Here is a 17,345-nt window from a genome sequence, read left to right on the forward strand (position 1 = left end):
GACCAAGATGGAGAAATTGAACAAAGACTTTGGGCTTTCCTTTAAAACCCCAAAGGGGTTACACTTAAGGAGTAAAGGCTATGTCAGAGAACCAGAAGATTCAACTAGGACAAAGAACAAACCAAAATAGCTGTGCCCTACTTAAGTATTAAACCAAACTACCGTAAGTTCAAAGTGGCCAACCTATAATTTAACTTCCTGCTAGGGCAAAAATCTGTACTTTTTAGAGGAAAATAATTGAATCAAAACTCTCTACAACACATTATTCACATCACATAAAAAATTACATGATATGTGAAGAAATAGGAAACTGTAACTTTAGTTGAGAGAAAAAAATACTCAATAGAAATAGATCCAGAGATGGCTGAATTACTAAAATTAGCATTAAAGGACTTTAGAGGACCTATTATAAATACATTTAACAAATTGAAGGAAAAAATGGTCATCAAGAATAAACAGATGGAGAATATGAGCAGAAAAAATGGAAACTATATAAAAGAATTATCTAGACATTTTAGAACTGAAAAGTACAAATTCTAAAATGAAAAATTCACTGGATGAGTTTAAAAGAAAATTGCAGATGTCAGAAGAAAGTGTCAAACTTGAAGCAAACCAATAGAAATTATCCAATTTGAACAGCAGAGAAAAACTTACAGGAAAAATGAACTAAGTCACACTAATCTGCAGAATAACATCAAGTGGTCTAATATTTACATAAGGGAGACTCAGAAGGACAAAAGAGAGAATGGAACAAAACAAATATTTGGAGAAATAATGGCCAAAATGTTCTCAAATTTGATGAAAGATATTAACTTAGACACCTTAATATTAAATTGTAAAATTTCAGTGAACATCAACAAGGATAAATATAAAATTAACTACATTGGGCACATCTTAGCCAAGCTGTGAAAACAAAAGAAACTTTTAGAAGCAACCAGAAGAAAAATACATATTATATACAAGGGATTAACATCTTGTCAGAAACAGTTCAGGCCATAAGAAAGTGGCCTGATGAAAAAAAGAAAAAAAGAAGTTAAAACATTATTCTATGGTGAAACTATCTATCAAAAACTGGTGTGAAATAAAGAATTTTAATATAAACAAAACCTTAAAAAAGTTGTTACACCAGAATTATGCTGCAAGAAATACTAAAGGAAGTTCTTCAGGCTGAACGGGAAGAACGTATTAGATGGAAATTTGAGAATGATGGTCACTAGAAATGAATAAATGTGGGTAAATAGAAAATACTGTTTTTTTTTCCCTTAATTTCTTGAAAAGACAGCTGATTATTTAAAGCAAGCGTTTATAGCACATGTAAGTATAAAATATATGAAAATATTAGCACATGTGATTGGGGCGGCCAAGATTTCTTGGAAAAGAGACAAAAAGTGCTATACATTATTTAAATATTTATAGAATATTCAAACAATAGAATTCTACTCAACAATAAAAGGAGGAAAAACTGGTAATACATGCATGGGTGAATTTCAACTTGAAGTATTCAAGAGATATTTGGAAAAGTTAGCAAGACTCTCATGTTTCTGGGCTGGCCACCGAGGTAGAGAGTCATTCCATTTACTGAGTTAGCAAATATCAGAAGAGAAGCACGGTTGTGCAGAGAAAGTGATGAAATGAATTTTGGACCTGTTGAATTTGAGGTACCTGTGAGACAGTTATCCAGTGGAGGTGTTGAATAAGGAAATAAGGATGTAGTTCTGGAATTCAGGAGATATGCTTGAATGGGAAAATAGATCTCAAAATGTAAATTTATTGTAAAAGGAAAATTAGATTAAGAAGGTTGAGGACAGAAAGACCTCTGAAGAAATCCAGTGTTGAATGATTTGTTGGAGGAAGAAGAGCAACTGAGAAGTATCCAGGGAGATGTGGATCACTGAAGCCAGGACAGAAACTATTTTAAGGAACAAGGAACAGACAACGTTGTGAAAAACTCCTAAAGAGGCAAGCAAGATAACTACTAAAAGTTCAATTGAATTGATCAATGGCAGTTTCGGTTATGTTGGTGAAATTGGTTAAAGCAGTTTGTGCTGACTGGCAGGTCAGGGGGTAAGTTAAAGAAATGGAACTAGTGAGTACAGTCAAGTACACAAACTCTTAAAGAAGTTGGGCTATGAAGAGAGGACAGATGGCGGTAGCTAATGGGGGAAGTAGAATGCAAGGAGAGTTTCTTTTATGATGCTGGTGGTAGTTTTAAGGTGGAGAGGGACTGAGTATCTGTTGATACTTGTAAAATCCCAATAGGAAGCAGTCAGTAGCAGGAAGAGGTTGAAACTACAGGTTAATTGAGAAAGTGAATTCTTCAAGAAGTCCAAAGAAGATACATAATTGCAGCTGCAGAAATTAGAGCAAAGCAGGGACATGTCTTTAATTTTTAACAGGAAAAAGAAAAGCAAAGTATGGTGTGAATGTAAGTAGTTTGGTAGATATAAGGAAACTGAGTGAGTTCAGGTTGACTGACTTCCATTACCTCTGAGATGCAGAAGTACTGAGAGTGGAGAATAAAGAAAAATGGTTGAAGACACGTGGAAAATTTAAAATAGTTGTAGAGAAAGAAAATGGAGAATAGAGAATGCTACTTCTCTTTGGCCAGGAAAATAAATTTTTTTTTAAAAGCATCCTTAACATCTATAGGGCTAGTGGTGACCTTGTTTATTACAGCCAATATAAAGCCTTTTTAGCACCAGCCTTGCCTGCAGGGCCAAGGGAGGGAACCAAACTCTTAGGTAATTATTTGGTGAGTTTTTGGAGGGCTAGGGAGATCAGAGGCAGAGCCAGGTAGTTGACCACAAAGAGTTAGCTGAACCTTTCACTTAAGAATATAGAAATAAGAATATTAATTTTATTGTCTTAATTCTTGTATTCTTTATCACTTGATAAACCTTAAATATAGTAAACAATTAAATATTGATTTGAATACAAACCATTTGAGGATACTAATTTCCTGGACCCAAACCAATTTTTAAAACTCAGAATTGAATTGTGATTTGTTGGGACTAAATTAAGTTGCTCAATAGTTATTTATGTTTTCAAGAGTCTTCACTTGTGTAATAAACATTTCTCACTTAGGTCTTCACTGGGATCTTCACAGCAGAAATGTTTCTAAAGATAATTGCCATGGATCCATATTATTACTTTCAAGAAGGCTGGAATATTTTTGATGGTTTAATTGTGAGCCTTAGTTTAATGGAACTTGGTTTGGCAAACGTGGAAGGATTGTCAGTTCTCCGATCATTTCGACTGGTAAATTAACTGAGAGTAACCATAATGTTTTTATAAATAATTTAATTAGTAGTCACTCTTTTCTAGGAAAAAATTACAAGATTTCCCATAGCTTTAATATTATTTGAATATACTTCTAACAAAGCAGATGGTAATTTCTTCTTCCTCATAGTTTTAATGCATAGATTAAGTTTATTCAAATGAACAGCCAATAGTTCTGTCCTTAGTAATTGAATGGCAAGGCTAATGGGGAGAGAGAAAATGGAGATCATAGGTAAACGCAGATCAAATTAAACAACACAACATGTACCTCTCAGCTATATGGGGTTTCCTTACCCATGATAAGGCTTGGTTGGGGCTTTGGGTGGGCTCATCTTTCTACCAGAGGCTAAGGGATTATGGAGTTGCCCACTTTGCCCCCATAGAAGCCAAGACCCGGGACTGGGTAGAGTGTACAGGGAAAGACAGAGCTCCTATACATCTGCTCCTTCAGCCAGGTCAGGAAGTCACCAAATCCACTCTCTGAGGAGAGTTGCCTGTGTTACACTTTAATTTTAAAGAAAGGGTCTTTCATTTGATCTTTATATTTCAAAGTTTATGGATCTTTTACAGATGAGACAAAATATCACTTGACACATTTCCATTTGAAGTTTGGTATGTTTTATTGTGCTGTTTATTTGAGTTGGCTCTAACTTTTTGTGATTTATTTTGAAACAACAGAGGTTGTATATAGTTAGTAAAGACAGGTTCTTATAGGCAACTTATCTTAACAGTGATTAGTTTCAAGACTTTGTTGTGAAGTCTGTTTAGAAACTCCCTTACCACTTTCAAATTTGTGTTAAGATCCTTAGAGCTGTGATTTCCTTTCCTAGTCTTCATGGATAGCTGTAGATCTAATTTGAAGCTAGAAGGATGCAAAAAAAAAAAAAAACAAAAATTAGCAATGATTATATAACAAGTAAGTGTGGGCAACTACTTTTAAGAAGCTTAGTAAATCTTTGTGATAATGTGATGCAGTTTGGGGAGATAGAAGGCATAATATCATCAGTGTCTTGCTTAGTATATCAGGCCCTTTTGCATTAATTATTCTCTGGGAATAAATTAAAATTTTTGGTTCTTATATCTGCTCCTTTGGGTCACTTAGTTGCCATTAAATAATGCACTACTCTTGACCTGACATTTACTGAAGCATCGGAAATAAAATGCTGCTGCTATTTAATGGTAAATGGTACTCTAGAGGCTTCTAATACAACCAGTGTGTCAGGCACAGTAGTGGAGAGCCATTTCCACACTATAATGAGTTGATTAATTAAATCACTGAAGACATAAAGGTTGACAAAATACAGCTTTTTACTCAAGTCCAAGTATTTCTTCCTTGAATATAATAAATCTCCTTTAAAATACAGCCTAATATTACAGCAAGCTAAAGATATAGCAGTCCAGAGATTTAAAGAAATTAGTTGGTTTTTCTCTTGTACCTTATATAAGTGTTAATGTTGTTTGCACTTGTGCATTTCAGCATTGTATTTCAAGTACACTGAAAAATATATCCACTTCGGGCTTTTAAATAATGAGAGCCTCTACTTCTCTGAAAGAGTCTTTTCTAATTAATCACCACTAATCTTAGATATCTCAGTTCCTTACAGAAAAACAAAAAGAATAGTATAAATGCTTATGTAAGATTCAGGAATATTTGGTGAATCTTTTTCTTTGAATGCTGATGAAAAACTGTATAATTATTTTATTTACAATATAAACTATTTCAAAATGAAAAATATCCCATGGTAACAAACTAATACATTTGCTAGATAATAGTTTGGCACATGAATAATCCATCACCTAAAATTGAGACACTGTAGATTTTTCCTATAAACAAATACGCAGATTCTTCAGAATGCAGAGCAGTAATGGCCTTCTTACTTTTGTTTCCAGCTCAGAGTTTTCAAATTGGCAAAATCTTGGCCGACTCTGAACATGCTGATAAAGATCATTGGCAATTCTGTGGGAGCTCTGGGTAACCTCACCTTGGTGTTGGCCATTATCGTCTTCATTTTTGCCGTGGTCGGCATGCAGCTCTTTGGTAAGAGCTACAAAGAATGTGTCTGCAAGATTTCCAATGATTGTGAACTCCCGCGCTGGCACATGCATGACTTCTTCCACTCCTTCCTGATTGTGTTCCGAGTGCTGTGTGGAGAGTGGATAGAGACCATGTGGGACTGCATGGAGGTCGCCGGTCAAACCATGTGCCTTACTGTCTTCATGATGGTCATGGTCATTGGAAACCTGGTGGTATGTGGTAAAACATTTTTCTCATTTTCAGTAAAAGACAATGTAACCATGCAAAAGTATGTTCAACTGAGGAATGTTTTGAATTTTTTTTCTAAATCAATTCTCAATTTTCATGATGGCAGGAGTCAGGTATAGCTCAGACTATTGAAATCCACATGAACTCTTTTTAAATATTTCCTTATTCATTATTTTTATTTTTATTTTTTCCAGTTTTATTGAGCTATAATTGACATGCAACATAAACTCTTAAAATGTCTTTTGAACCAAAGCTGTTCTTCATCTCTGTACCTCTTATTGTTCATGCAGAGGGACATTTTTGGCTTTTATGTTTCAGTTCTTGTACTAAAGCATGGAAGTGCAATGAAGAACAGTCATTCATTTTACTTATAAGTACTAATAATAGTATCACTTGAAAATGTTTCAAATTTGGGTTCTCTACAAGTTGGAGTTAAAAAAAAATAGTGTTAATCTCAGTCCATTAAAAGCACGTAAGGTAATTGTTGCCTAGAAACTACAGTATGAACAAGTAACACTGACTCAAGAATCACTTGTTTATCATATCTGTGTAAAATGAACCATGTCCAACACATCTCTGCTGAGTCCTGGAGGCATGGGAAAGATGATAGGAAGATATATATGGCATTGTGATATGACATTTACCTAAACAGGAGTAAAAATAGGAGCTAGTAAGTGAAAAAACGTGAAAGTGAAGTGTTATATGTCAAGTTCACAAGATGGAAACTTTGCTTTACAGTGGCAAGGATGATCAGGCAAGGCTTTGTCAAGGAGTTCAGACCTGAAATATCTTTACTGAGATGTAAGATTTAGCTCGGTAAGAAGAAAGGTAGGCTGTCCCAAGCCAGGGAGCAGTGGACCCAGTGGTTGGGGAAGAAAGGACAGTAGATTCTCTAAGAGGGATCAGGCTCTTATACTTTAAATATAAAGTTATTATACTAAGGTGCTTGATTAGGCCCCAGTCCAGTGGAATAGTCATAACCAATATTTTAAAGTATGCAATTTATAGACTTCATTTCCTTTCACATCAAAGTAACTTCCAATTCCCCAGAGGAAAAGAAAAGGGAGGGTGAAAAAAAGCAAAAGATTATCATTTATTTCTATTTATCCCAAGATTCCAACCTCCTCAGTATTAGCTTAAATAATTCTGACCTCTTCTTAAAATAACAACAAACATGAACAGTGTACAATCCAGAAATATGAACAGTGGCCTAAAACAATAAACATTAATTATTTCATAGTTTCTGTGGGTCTGAAATTTGGGGGCACCTTATCTGGGTGCTTCTGGCTCTGGGTCTGTCATAAGGTTGCTGTCAAGATGTTGGCAGGGAACTCAGTTATCTTGACTAAGACTGGAGGATCAGCTTCTAAGAAGGCTCACTCTCATGGCTATTGGCAGGAGATCCCAATTCCTCTTTGTTGGCTGTTGGTAGAAGGCTTCAGTTTTTCTCCACATGTATCTCACCATAGGATTGTTGATTATTTCATGACATGGCAACTGGCTTCTCCCAGAGCAGGTGACACAAAACAAAGGGCAAGGAGAAAGCCCTCTTTATGTTCTAATCTTGAAGTCACATACTGTCACTTCTGCCATATTGTATTCATTAGAAGCTAGTCACTAAAAAGAACTCACACTTAAGAAAAAGGGATTAGGCTTTCACTTTTGAAGGGAAGAGTATCAAATAATTTATATACATAAATATATATATATATATATATATATATATTTTTTTTTTTTTTTGGCCATGCTGCATGGCACGCAGGATCTTAGTTCCCCAACCAGGGATCAAACCCGTGCCCCCTGCAATGGAAGTGTGGAGTCCTAACCACTGGACTGCCAGGGAATTCCCCTGTAGATTTACTTTAAAGCCACCACAATTCCAAATACAACTTGCTTGCTTTCAGAAAAGTGCAATATTGCATAGAACAGAAAGAAATGGTCATAGGGTTAATAGAAAAGAAACAAAGAAAAGGTCATAGGTTTGATTTTAGATTTGATTTGATTCCATTTATATATTTGGCATACATTGGAAGAAAAGAATAAAAGGCAGAGAACAGAACCCTTTATGACAACAATGAGTGAGCAGATCAGACACAAGCAACAGGGAATTCATAGTGGGAGTAGTAGAAAGTAAGTTTGGGGCCAAACTGTGTAGAGTTTAATTTATGAAAAGGCTGACTTTGCATGACAAAATTGGAGTTTTTCTGTAGGCAATTCAGAGCTACAGATGGCTTTTTATCAGGAAAGTGACAATGAGCAAGTGGGATTTTGGTAGAATTCATGTAGCCAGAAAACACAGAGTGAATTTAAAGAGAAGGAAACTCAACATATCACATGTCATCTATTAGTTTACTGAAATAAGACACATCTCTGTAACTGTACGGAGGATTCAAGTTGAAAAGAGAATTTCAGGAAGTATCCATACCTATGGATGACATTTAATATTAATTTGGATGGCTGTATATGCATAAAAAGATATAGCCTATAAAATAATAATTTCCATCTATTGGCATAAATTTAAATTCTGTACATTAAAAAAGTTTTTTTTTATTTTTGGGTGCATTGGGTCTTTGTTGCTGTGCGCGGGCTTTCTCTAGTTGCAGCGAGCCGGGGCTACTCTTCGTTGCGGTACGCGGGCTTCTCATTGCGGTGGCTTCTCTTGTTGCAGAGCACGGGCTCTAGGCACGCGGGCTTCAGTAATTGTGGCACGTGGGCTCAGTAGTTGTGGCTTGCAAGCTCTAGAGCGCAGGCTTAGTAGTTGTGGCGCACGGGCTTAGTTGCTTTGAGGCATGTGGGATCTTCCCAGACCAGGGCTCAAACCCGTGTTCCCTGCATTGGCAGGTGGATTCTCAACCACTGTGCCACCAGGGAAGCCCTAAATTCTGTACATTTTTTAAAAAATTAAAGAATCTCCCTTTTTTTTTGTTTTACTGTAAGTTAAAAAATATTCCTCCTTTTGTGATATCTTGGATATTTTTTCTGGAGTAACTAAGGTAGTAATAGTATCTGTCATGTTTACCACTATTAAGGAAATGTGTTCATATCACATTTGCTTAAATAAGACTGACTGAAACTGATGCAGTGCCTCCTACAATCCTTCCTTCTCATCCTCACCAGAAAGGGTCATGTCCCCCAAAGACAAGCTGACATAACCTCCTGTTAACACATGTAAACTTCTGTATGGTGCTCCACCACGAAAAGTGTGAGTAACCACTGCCTAGTCCACAGACAAGACAGAGGTTTGGCCACAGACTGCTTTTCCCCAGGCTATTATTCTTGGTTTGCTAACACTATGGCCAGAAATCCTTTTATAGGTTCAAGGCAAGTGCTGCAGAAGGAAAATACGATTTTTTGAAGATTACCACTTCTAGAAGTAGCCACCGCAGTCTCGTCTATGTCTAAGAGAAGGTGGAGCATTAGCACACAGGAGGGATGTGAAAGTTTTGGGTTCTTCTCACCAATTAAGAATCAGGATGGAGGGACTTCCCTGGCGGTCCAGTGGTTAGGACTCCACATTTCCACTGCAGGGAGCACGATCCCTGGTCGGGAACTAAGATCCTGCGTGCCCGCGACGCGGCCAAAAAAAAAAAAAAAAAGAATCAGGATGGAGACAGTATTGATTCGTGCAATACATTCCAATCCTGAACCCCAAATGGAAATTATTATTCCAAGAGACTGGGGGACGTGTGAGTCATTTTCACTCAATGAGCTATCAGATCTGCCCATGACCACGTGTGAGACAGGTTTCCAGGTTTCAGTCCCTGAGTAAGCTAGTTGAACTGTATTCCCTTAAATTGCCTTTGATCACAACCAACACCTTGGCCAGTTGTTATGCAGATCAATCCCCTGTGGTAACAAAGGAGCCCTAGAAAAAGAGATCAGCTTGGCTCACACAAACATTTCCAAGAAAAAAAGATAAATTGAAAGATAGTATAACAGAGGGTAGGTTGTATCATAGTATTAATAACAGTGATAATAACAGCTAAACTTTCTCAAGGGTTTACCATGTGCCGGTAGCTTTGTGAGAGCCACATGGATTTTCTAATTGAATCCTTACAACAATCTTGTAAGCTTAGCACTGGGAAAATTGACAGAAACTGGATTCTTACCCAACATTATAATTCTCATGAGAAAGGGGAGCAAGCCATATAGATATAACAGCAAATGACACAAATAGATACCTGTTCCAATGCTTTGAAGAGGAACTATAAGTTGGATCTCACTCTGGGAAGGTTGATTGATATTTGTCAAGAAAAAATTCCTAATAGAAAAGTTCATTAATAAACCTTAGGAAATCAAATCTAGAAAAAAATTATGGTACCAAAATTCAGTTTTATAATGGATAAAACCCAAATGTAGCATTTAATTTTTTTCTCTTGCATCTGTTTTTTCATCCAAAAAGTAAATTCAAGGCAAATCACAATAAAATATAACTTTATTGGTAAATTTCTGATGTGAAGGAGCAGGTCTTAGTATGAATACTAGCAGACATGGTATAGCAATTGAAAGATGTCAATATAGACTCACAGAATTATGCGCAGTCCTTGTTGGGTCTTATAGGTTTTTACCTTTCTTACCACAATTGGTTAGACTAACTCGTACTGGTTAGACAAAGGAACTCTGAGCCTCATTAGCTTATTGGAAAGATAGGAATATAGCAAGAATGCAGCATCCTTTTCATTGGAGTTTTACTTAAAATTTTTCCTAGGATTCCTCTTCTGTACTATTTACTTTTAGTCTTTGGATCCCTTCAGGGCCATATCCTTCCTTTTTTTCTGTATGCTTGAATAGTCAGGGACTCATGAACATTATCAATCAAATTCTGAAAAAAATTATATTACTTGGTCTTGTGCCCATGAGAGTACTCTGTCCCTTAGTAAATTACCTCTTTTTGAGTGTACATGGTGGGGTCACTAATCTTTTCACTCACTCATATCAGTGGGTCCTATTTTTGGAGACCCAAGTTATAGACTAATTAGTGGTCTCTAACCATTTCTTTATAGTATTTCCAACCACTGTATAAATCTAGTGGCCATTATTTTCTGAACCAAAAACTGGGAACTTTGATCTAGCAGTAGGTATATATATATTTTTAAATCGACAAGTTATCTAAAGTGCAAAAATTGGTACAAACACATAAAAATAAAATCGTATTTAAATATATTGGAATCATCTTTGGCTTCAGGAATAAAACTATAATAAATTATCAGTGTCCTGGAAAACCCAAGTTACATGGGGAAAATACTTAACATCCCAATAAAAGGTTTTTTTCTTTTTCACTGTATAGTTATCTAGATAGCTAAAATTTTAAATTTGGAATTGAACTTAATATAGAAGTTTTATGCAACAGTGGTTTCAGTAATTTTGCAATGACTGAAAAGGAATTAGTGTTAATAGTATTATTTTATGTTGGCCAGGTATTTATTTCATTCACCTTTTTTTTCCCCCAGGATAGTTTACCATAAACTAGAAAGAATACCTATCAGCAAAAAGTGAGGTGTAAGAACAGTTTTGGAAAATTTGTAGTTCGGAGCAATAGAAACAACAGAATGTTTTGATCACCAATTTTCCTATTGTGTTTTAGGTTCTGAACCTCTTCCTGGCCTTACTCTTGAGTTCATTCAGTTCTGACAATCTTGCCGCCACTGATGATGATAATGAAATGAATAATCTCCAGATTGCTGTGGGAAGGATGCAGAAAGGAATTGATTATGTTAAAAGAAAATTACATGAATTTATTCAGAAAGCCTTTGTTAGAAAGCAGAAAGCTTTAGATGAAATTAAACCTCTTGAAGATCTAAATAACAAAAAAGACAGCTGTATTTCCAACCATACCACCATAGAAATAGGCAAAGACCTCAATTATCTCAAAGATGGAAATGGAACTACCAGTGGCATAGGCAGCAGTGTAGAAAAATATGTTGTGGATGAAAGTGATTACATGTCCTTTATAAACAACCCCAGCCTCACTGTGACTGTACCAATTGCTGTCGGAGAATCTGACTTTGAAAATTTAAATACTGAAGAATTCAGCAGCGAGTCAGATATGGAGGAAAGCAAAGAGGTAGGAATTTCTACGTCAGAAGTTATTTTGGTGTTATGTATGCTTTAAACTATCAGACTTTTAAAAATTATATTTTCTTTCTGTAAGAAAATAGGAAATATCTGTTGACACAATTTCTATGGCAAAATTGGCGATAGATAAATTGACAGTACCTTAATATATAACTAGACAAATGATATGTTGACTCATTTTTTCAAATATTCACCATTTTGAATTATTGATAATATGAATATTCAGATTAATATGAATTTTTGAGGATTTTAAATAATTTTTGATTTGTGAACAGTGCCTCAGTTTATACACTTTCTTCCTTATAATTCTCCCACAGTGGTGGTTTTTTTGTATGTACTAGAACAATACTTGGTGAGAGGGCAGTTCCAATTCTCATTTTGCTACATTCTTGGCTCTTATGGAATAATTTATAAACTCTGACCTTATTTAGTTTTCACAGGCATATTTATGAATGCAAGTATGACTGGGATATTGGCTTGATATTTACATATAGTTTCATGTTTCCTGAAGTAAATAATTTTTTAAAGGAAGTGAAGGTAGTCATGAAGAATCAGGTTGAAAATGTTTTTAACCCTACTGAACCCAGTACATGCTCTCTAAACAAACAAAAAGCCTTGATACGTTATAGAATGTAAAATTCTAAATTTACCAACTACAGTTAAGAGTCTTGGTAGTTTAAAGAATTCTTTGATTTACTAGAAGAGTATAAATACCAGGATATGTTCTTGGTTTGTTTATAGGTTAATAAGCACAGAGTTGGGAATAAAGAGAAGAAGGAATTAATACCTTAATGTTTAACTACACAAAAATGAAGACAGAATTCCCAACAATAAAGCTTGCATAAACAAATAAAAATAACGACAAAAAACAAAGATTCATTCTTTTTTGTCATTTGAAGTGATTGGCAGGGAACAAAAAGACCTCTATTATTATTCTCATCCTAAGAAAGATGATTTGGGGGAGTTCGAGATGCTGAAGGGTACAATTTAAGTAGTGCAACAAAGTCACAAAAATTAGGGATCAGTTAATAAAATTATGAGCAAAAATATATTTCTAAGAAAGGAACCTTAGGTATTTCAATCAGTATTACTATATTTATTCTATAAGATTACTGAAGAAGACGCTATTTCCGTTTTTCTTGTTTGTAAGATAGGTAGTATTGCTAATTCAGTGATTACATAGAAGTAGATGTTAAACGTGAAATTCAGAGAAAGTTTAAATATAGGTACTAAAATTAGCATATAGGTAACAAGGCCATAGCTACTAGTTTCACAAAATAACAGATGAGATTAAAGGGGAAAATTTTAAAACCTTATAGCCTGGGACAAATAATTGCTGTAATTAGTTGAACTCAATTGTTCACTAATAAGATCATTATTTTAAAACTGACTAATATCTTAAGATCTAGTTAATAAAATGTTGGATAAGTGTATTTGATTGGGCTATGCTGAAAGGGTGGGGACTAACTTCTGGCATTGTATATTACTAGAAACTAAAGTCAGCATTTGGAAGATAGAATTCGGTCATTAAATTTTAATATATATTCCCCTCTCATTATTTTGACATTATACCTAATAGCAAATATCTCCCTTACAGTACAGAAGTCAATTTTTATTTTTACCTAGTAAAAATATATTAACTAAGAATGAATTATGGAGAATAAAATGTTGAAGCCATCAGTCAATTTAAACTTCTAGCTGAGTATCTTTTGAGGTATGGTTAACTCATCATCCAGTCTTCTTAATTTTCAGAAATTTTAAAGCCTCAGACTTCTCCAAAGGAGCATGTATTTTGCCTCATCTCAAACCATTGTGTTTGACATTAGAGAATTATCTAGTTAAGGTGGGGCTTATAGAAGGAAAATTCCAAACTCTCTTCCCGGTTTCTCTTGTTACCATTAAGCTTTTTCATCTGTTTTCTGTTTGAGTTAGGTACTCCAAAGTAATATATGTGAAGTCAATACTTCGGAATTGGAGGCAGAGAACTGATCTGCCAGTTGAAAGTAGACAGAATTATTTTATTGCTTTAGCTGTAGAGTCCTTTCAATACTTTCCCATCATAGTGATTGTTACTTGTGTGCTAAAATTTATTATTTGGTGAAATTTTTAATTATGGCTTTATATCAAACTTCCTAAATATAAGCTCATAAACAAATAAAGGATTACAGCAATAGTCTAGGAAGGGACTATGTGCACGTTTTAATTTTTTGGTATTTTACCTTGTAACTCTACACTAGAAAACAAAAGAGAACTGACATAATTATTCAAGAATTGCAAATATTCCCACCTCAGATATCTTTTTAGTGTTCTGCCTTCAAGTTTTGTCTGGTCAGTTCCTTAACTGGTAGGTTTGGATTGTGCTGTTAAATATCACATGTGGAGTATTAATAAATGGAATAAGGCTAATTGACATTCTTTTCTAAATGATTTGAAAAATTAAAGGAAAAAAATGGAGCACCTTTTAATTTTTGGAATGCCTAATGAATTCCTTTTTATAGGGCAGACTAACCAAGTGGACCCAGAGGTTGTTTAGGTGTTTGAACTAAATCCTCTTCTATTTCATCTTTGCCAAATTTGTGTGATTCTTTGACAGCTTTCTGTAGATTCTCTAGAGTATATTATTTTAAATTCATATCTTAATTATATGTTTTAACTCATGTTATTTTGACTATATATAGTGTAATTCCTTTCATACTTCGTGATTTTGAATGATTGATTTTTCTTATAGAGTTTTAATAATGTTGAAGCCGCAATGATTATTTTTCAAAGTGAAATTTACTAGTGCAATATGGTGACCTTCACTGCTTACCGTTCTTACTTCTCACAGGGGTAAAATCAAGCTGGAGCCATCAAGAATGCAGCTCTGGTGTTTTTTAACCAGCCAGAGGCTTGTGCCACCACTTTTACCCAGGTTACCTAAGCAAGTTGTACATATATAAATATAATTAGTTTCTAAATGAATTTTGACTGGCCTGCATGTTACTCAGCTACATTCCTTGCCCATCCATTGGCAGTAAAATAAAAACATGCACAGCCGCTTTTATGCTGAGTCATAAAGCATGGTCAGGCAAGTCTGGGAACCCTAACTTTTTTTAAAAAATGAGTTAGCTGCTAATTTTCTTACATAGATTTTTATAGAAATTACATTCAGTGAAAAGTAAAAGTGCATGCCTTTATGGATTATTTAATTACCATTTAACATTACAGAGTTTTGAACCTGCTAAGGGTCTAAAAGGAGAAATATAAGATACTCTTTGAAAAACTCCTGCAGAAAGCTTTCTCTCCCCTGCCCTTTTCTTAAATAAATAAAGCCCCAATGAGTGTACTTTGTTGGTATTTTTTTGCTCAGTGTCATATTAAATTTTTCTGAAGAGTAATCTGCAAATTAAAGCAATCCCTTATTCATGTGCAAACTTCCTAAAGGATGTTTTAATGTGATTAGAATGTAAATGAATTGGAATGTTATGTTTTGGCTGCTACCAGCATGGGTACAATTTTTATCTGCTTCATTTCAGAGAAAATGCCATCTCTCTATTTAGCACTTTACCAAAAGCACTTTGTATTTAGAATACAATTCCCTTGGAGAATCTGTTGATATTTACCCCTAAAACTCTTGAGAATGAAAGAAAAGGAAATACATTTTATACACCAAAAGGAAGGAAGGAAGGAAGGAAGGAAGGAAGGAAAGAAGGAAAGCAGTGTTATAGGTGGTATATTCATTCTGAAAAGAGATCTGGGATCCACTTTCTTCATCGTGTTGCTCCTCTGTACTTGGTGTTTTTGTCTCTCCTTTATTTCATCCAGACCTGCTGGGAAACTTTCTCTTGAAGAATATTATTTAAATATATCATGCACTGCAAATTCATATAGGAAGAGAATCAGTGTGAGCTTTTGCTCCTTTCGTGTTTATTAAATGAAGGGACCTCCTAGTCATGCAACTAAGGCAGTGAATGTAACACCTTTCTATGGGCTCCATTTGGAGGACTTTTCATTTCCTGATGTTGAAATCACAGTTTTGTGCTAAAATATGTTAACCAAATTGCTCGACCCAATTTAATTATTTTCAAGAAATGTTAATTAAATGCTTTGTCACTTAGATGCAGTTTCCTCTCCTTCTACCATTAAAATTGTTAAACAACCCTAACATAAGCATATTTGCCTCTTTGGAAGGAGCGATAATCATGCCATTTTGAGAACATTCTTTTGTATCTTGGAACAAAATATTCAGTCACTGGCACTCTACATTCATGAAAGATAATGCCTTATATATTGGAGGAATGAAACCAATATCATTGGTCATATAAAGTGAGACCCAAGGTAAAAAATGCTCACAACTAAACACAGATACATAGTAAAAACATATACACAGGGACTAGAGAGAATTATTTTTTCCTCTTATATATTACTTCTTCAGAAAAGTGTGAGATTTGACTCCTTAGGATAATGCCTTGTTTTTCCCAGTTTCTTAGAAAGAGGTAAGTTAGTTTTCTTATTCTCTGAGTATCATTTTCCAAGTTCCTGTGTAGAGAGGTATATGAGGGAAAGCGACAATCAGGAATATCGTCTACCAGTATTTAAGAGATTTAGCTGGAGTAAGTGTGGTGGAACACAAACTAAGTAGAACTGATGCAAATGACTTCATTTATTCTCACCCTCACATTATTACACTTTCCAATTTCCTTGAATATGTCTCTGGCCAGAAAACATTGTCTGCTCCCTAAAAGAGTAGTATACTGAATTCCAACACAAGGGGTAGGAAGGGAGAGAAGGATGTGTAGAGATGGTTTGGGTAAGCAGTGGTAGAGTGGTTTCAATAGAAACCCATCTATAATTTTATACTGGAGAATGTGTAGTCTTCAAGGGAAAGTTTTCCAGTGGGATAGTGATTAAAGGATAAAAAAAGCTCTAAATATCCTTAATGTAAGAACAAAATTGGCCAAACATGTGTCTTTGGGGCACTGGTAATATGCTGAGGGGTAGGTCAGCACGACATAAGGGTTACTTTTGCCATCCCAAGAAATATTTAAGACCCTGCTATTTATGGATTATAGAATTTTATAATGTATCTATTATAAAGACAAAAATGATTATCTGATAATGTAGTACGATGATAATGATAGTTTTGATTTTGCCTTCTTCCTTATTAAGAAGAGCAGTTCCTTTCTAGTATTAATGTATCACTTTGGCCTTAGGCCTATCCCAAAGTAAGCATAACCATCACTTTCATTGTTTCGATGTTAAGATTTTTCATGTAAAATGACCTAGAGTTCTTTAAGTACAGATTAGGATCCATGTGGAACAAAAGATTGCCATTTGTGGTGACCAAAATAGTTAGATATGGAATATTTGATTTAATCTATATTTGAATTATCTCTTTTTAAAAAAAATTCCAATTTCTTTTATTGACTAAGTTTAGAATATACATTTTCCCCAAAATATATACAATATTTACTAATTACATTTTCTCAAAAATATATCTTAACTTTATAATGAGAAAAAAAAAGTGTGCCTTTGAAAAACTTAACAAGAAGTGATGTTTTCCCTCCCTTTTTCTGTTGTGATTAATTATTTTCAAAAATACTTTTACTTTCTGAAAGAAGGACTATGAGTTTGGCATGTAAATGTTTAACAATAGTTTGGAAAGTAAAAGTTAGAAGTATAATGTTTAAAAATGCAAAGTGAAATACTGTGTGTCTTGAAATTTATTTATTACATCATTAAGCAAAAT

General features: G+C 34.6%; 1 protein-coding gene across 12 annotated transcripts in view; it reads left to right on the plus strand.

Moving 5' to 3' along the window:
• The window catches only part of LOC133098249 (sodium channel protein type 2 subunit alpha), an 89,079-nt gene that overhangs the window by 39,332 nt on the left and 32,402 nt on the right, over positions 1-17,345 (plus strand). For all 12 annotated transcript variants that reach the window (XM_061201026.1, XM_061201066.1, XM_061201080.1 and 9 more), the window contains 3 exons: positions 3,085-3,258; positions 5,170-5,526; positions 11,127-11,606. In XM_061201026.1, the coding sequence (XP_061057009.1) occupies positions 3,085-3,258; positions 5,170-5,526; positions 11,127-11,606 (1,011 nt within the window). The remainder of the gene's footprint in view (positions 1-3,084; positions 3,259-5,169; positions 5,527-11,126; positions 11,607-17,345) is intronic.

Source organism: Eubalaena glacialis, chromosome 1 (genome assembly GCF_028564815.1).
Source record: "Eubalaena glacialis isolate mEubGla1 chromosome 1, mEubGla1.1.hap2.+ XY, whole genome shotgun sequence".
Lineage (NCBI taxonomy): Eukaryota > Metazoa > Chordata > Mammalia > Artiodactyla > Balaenidae > Eubalaena > Eubalaena glacialis.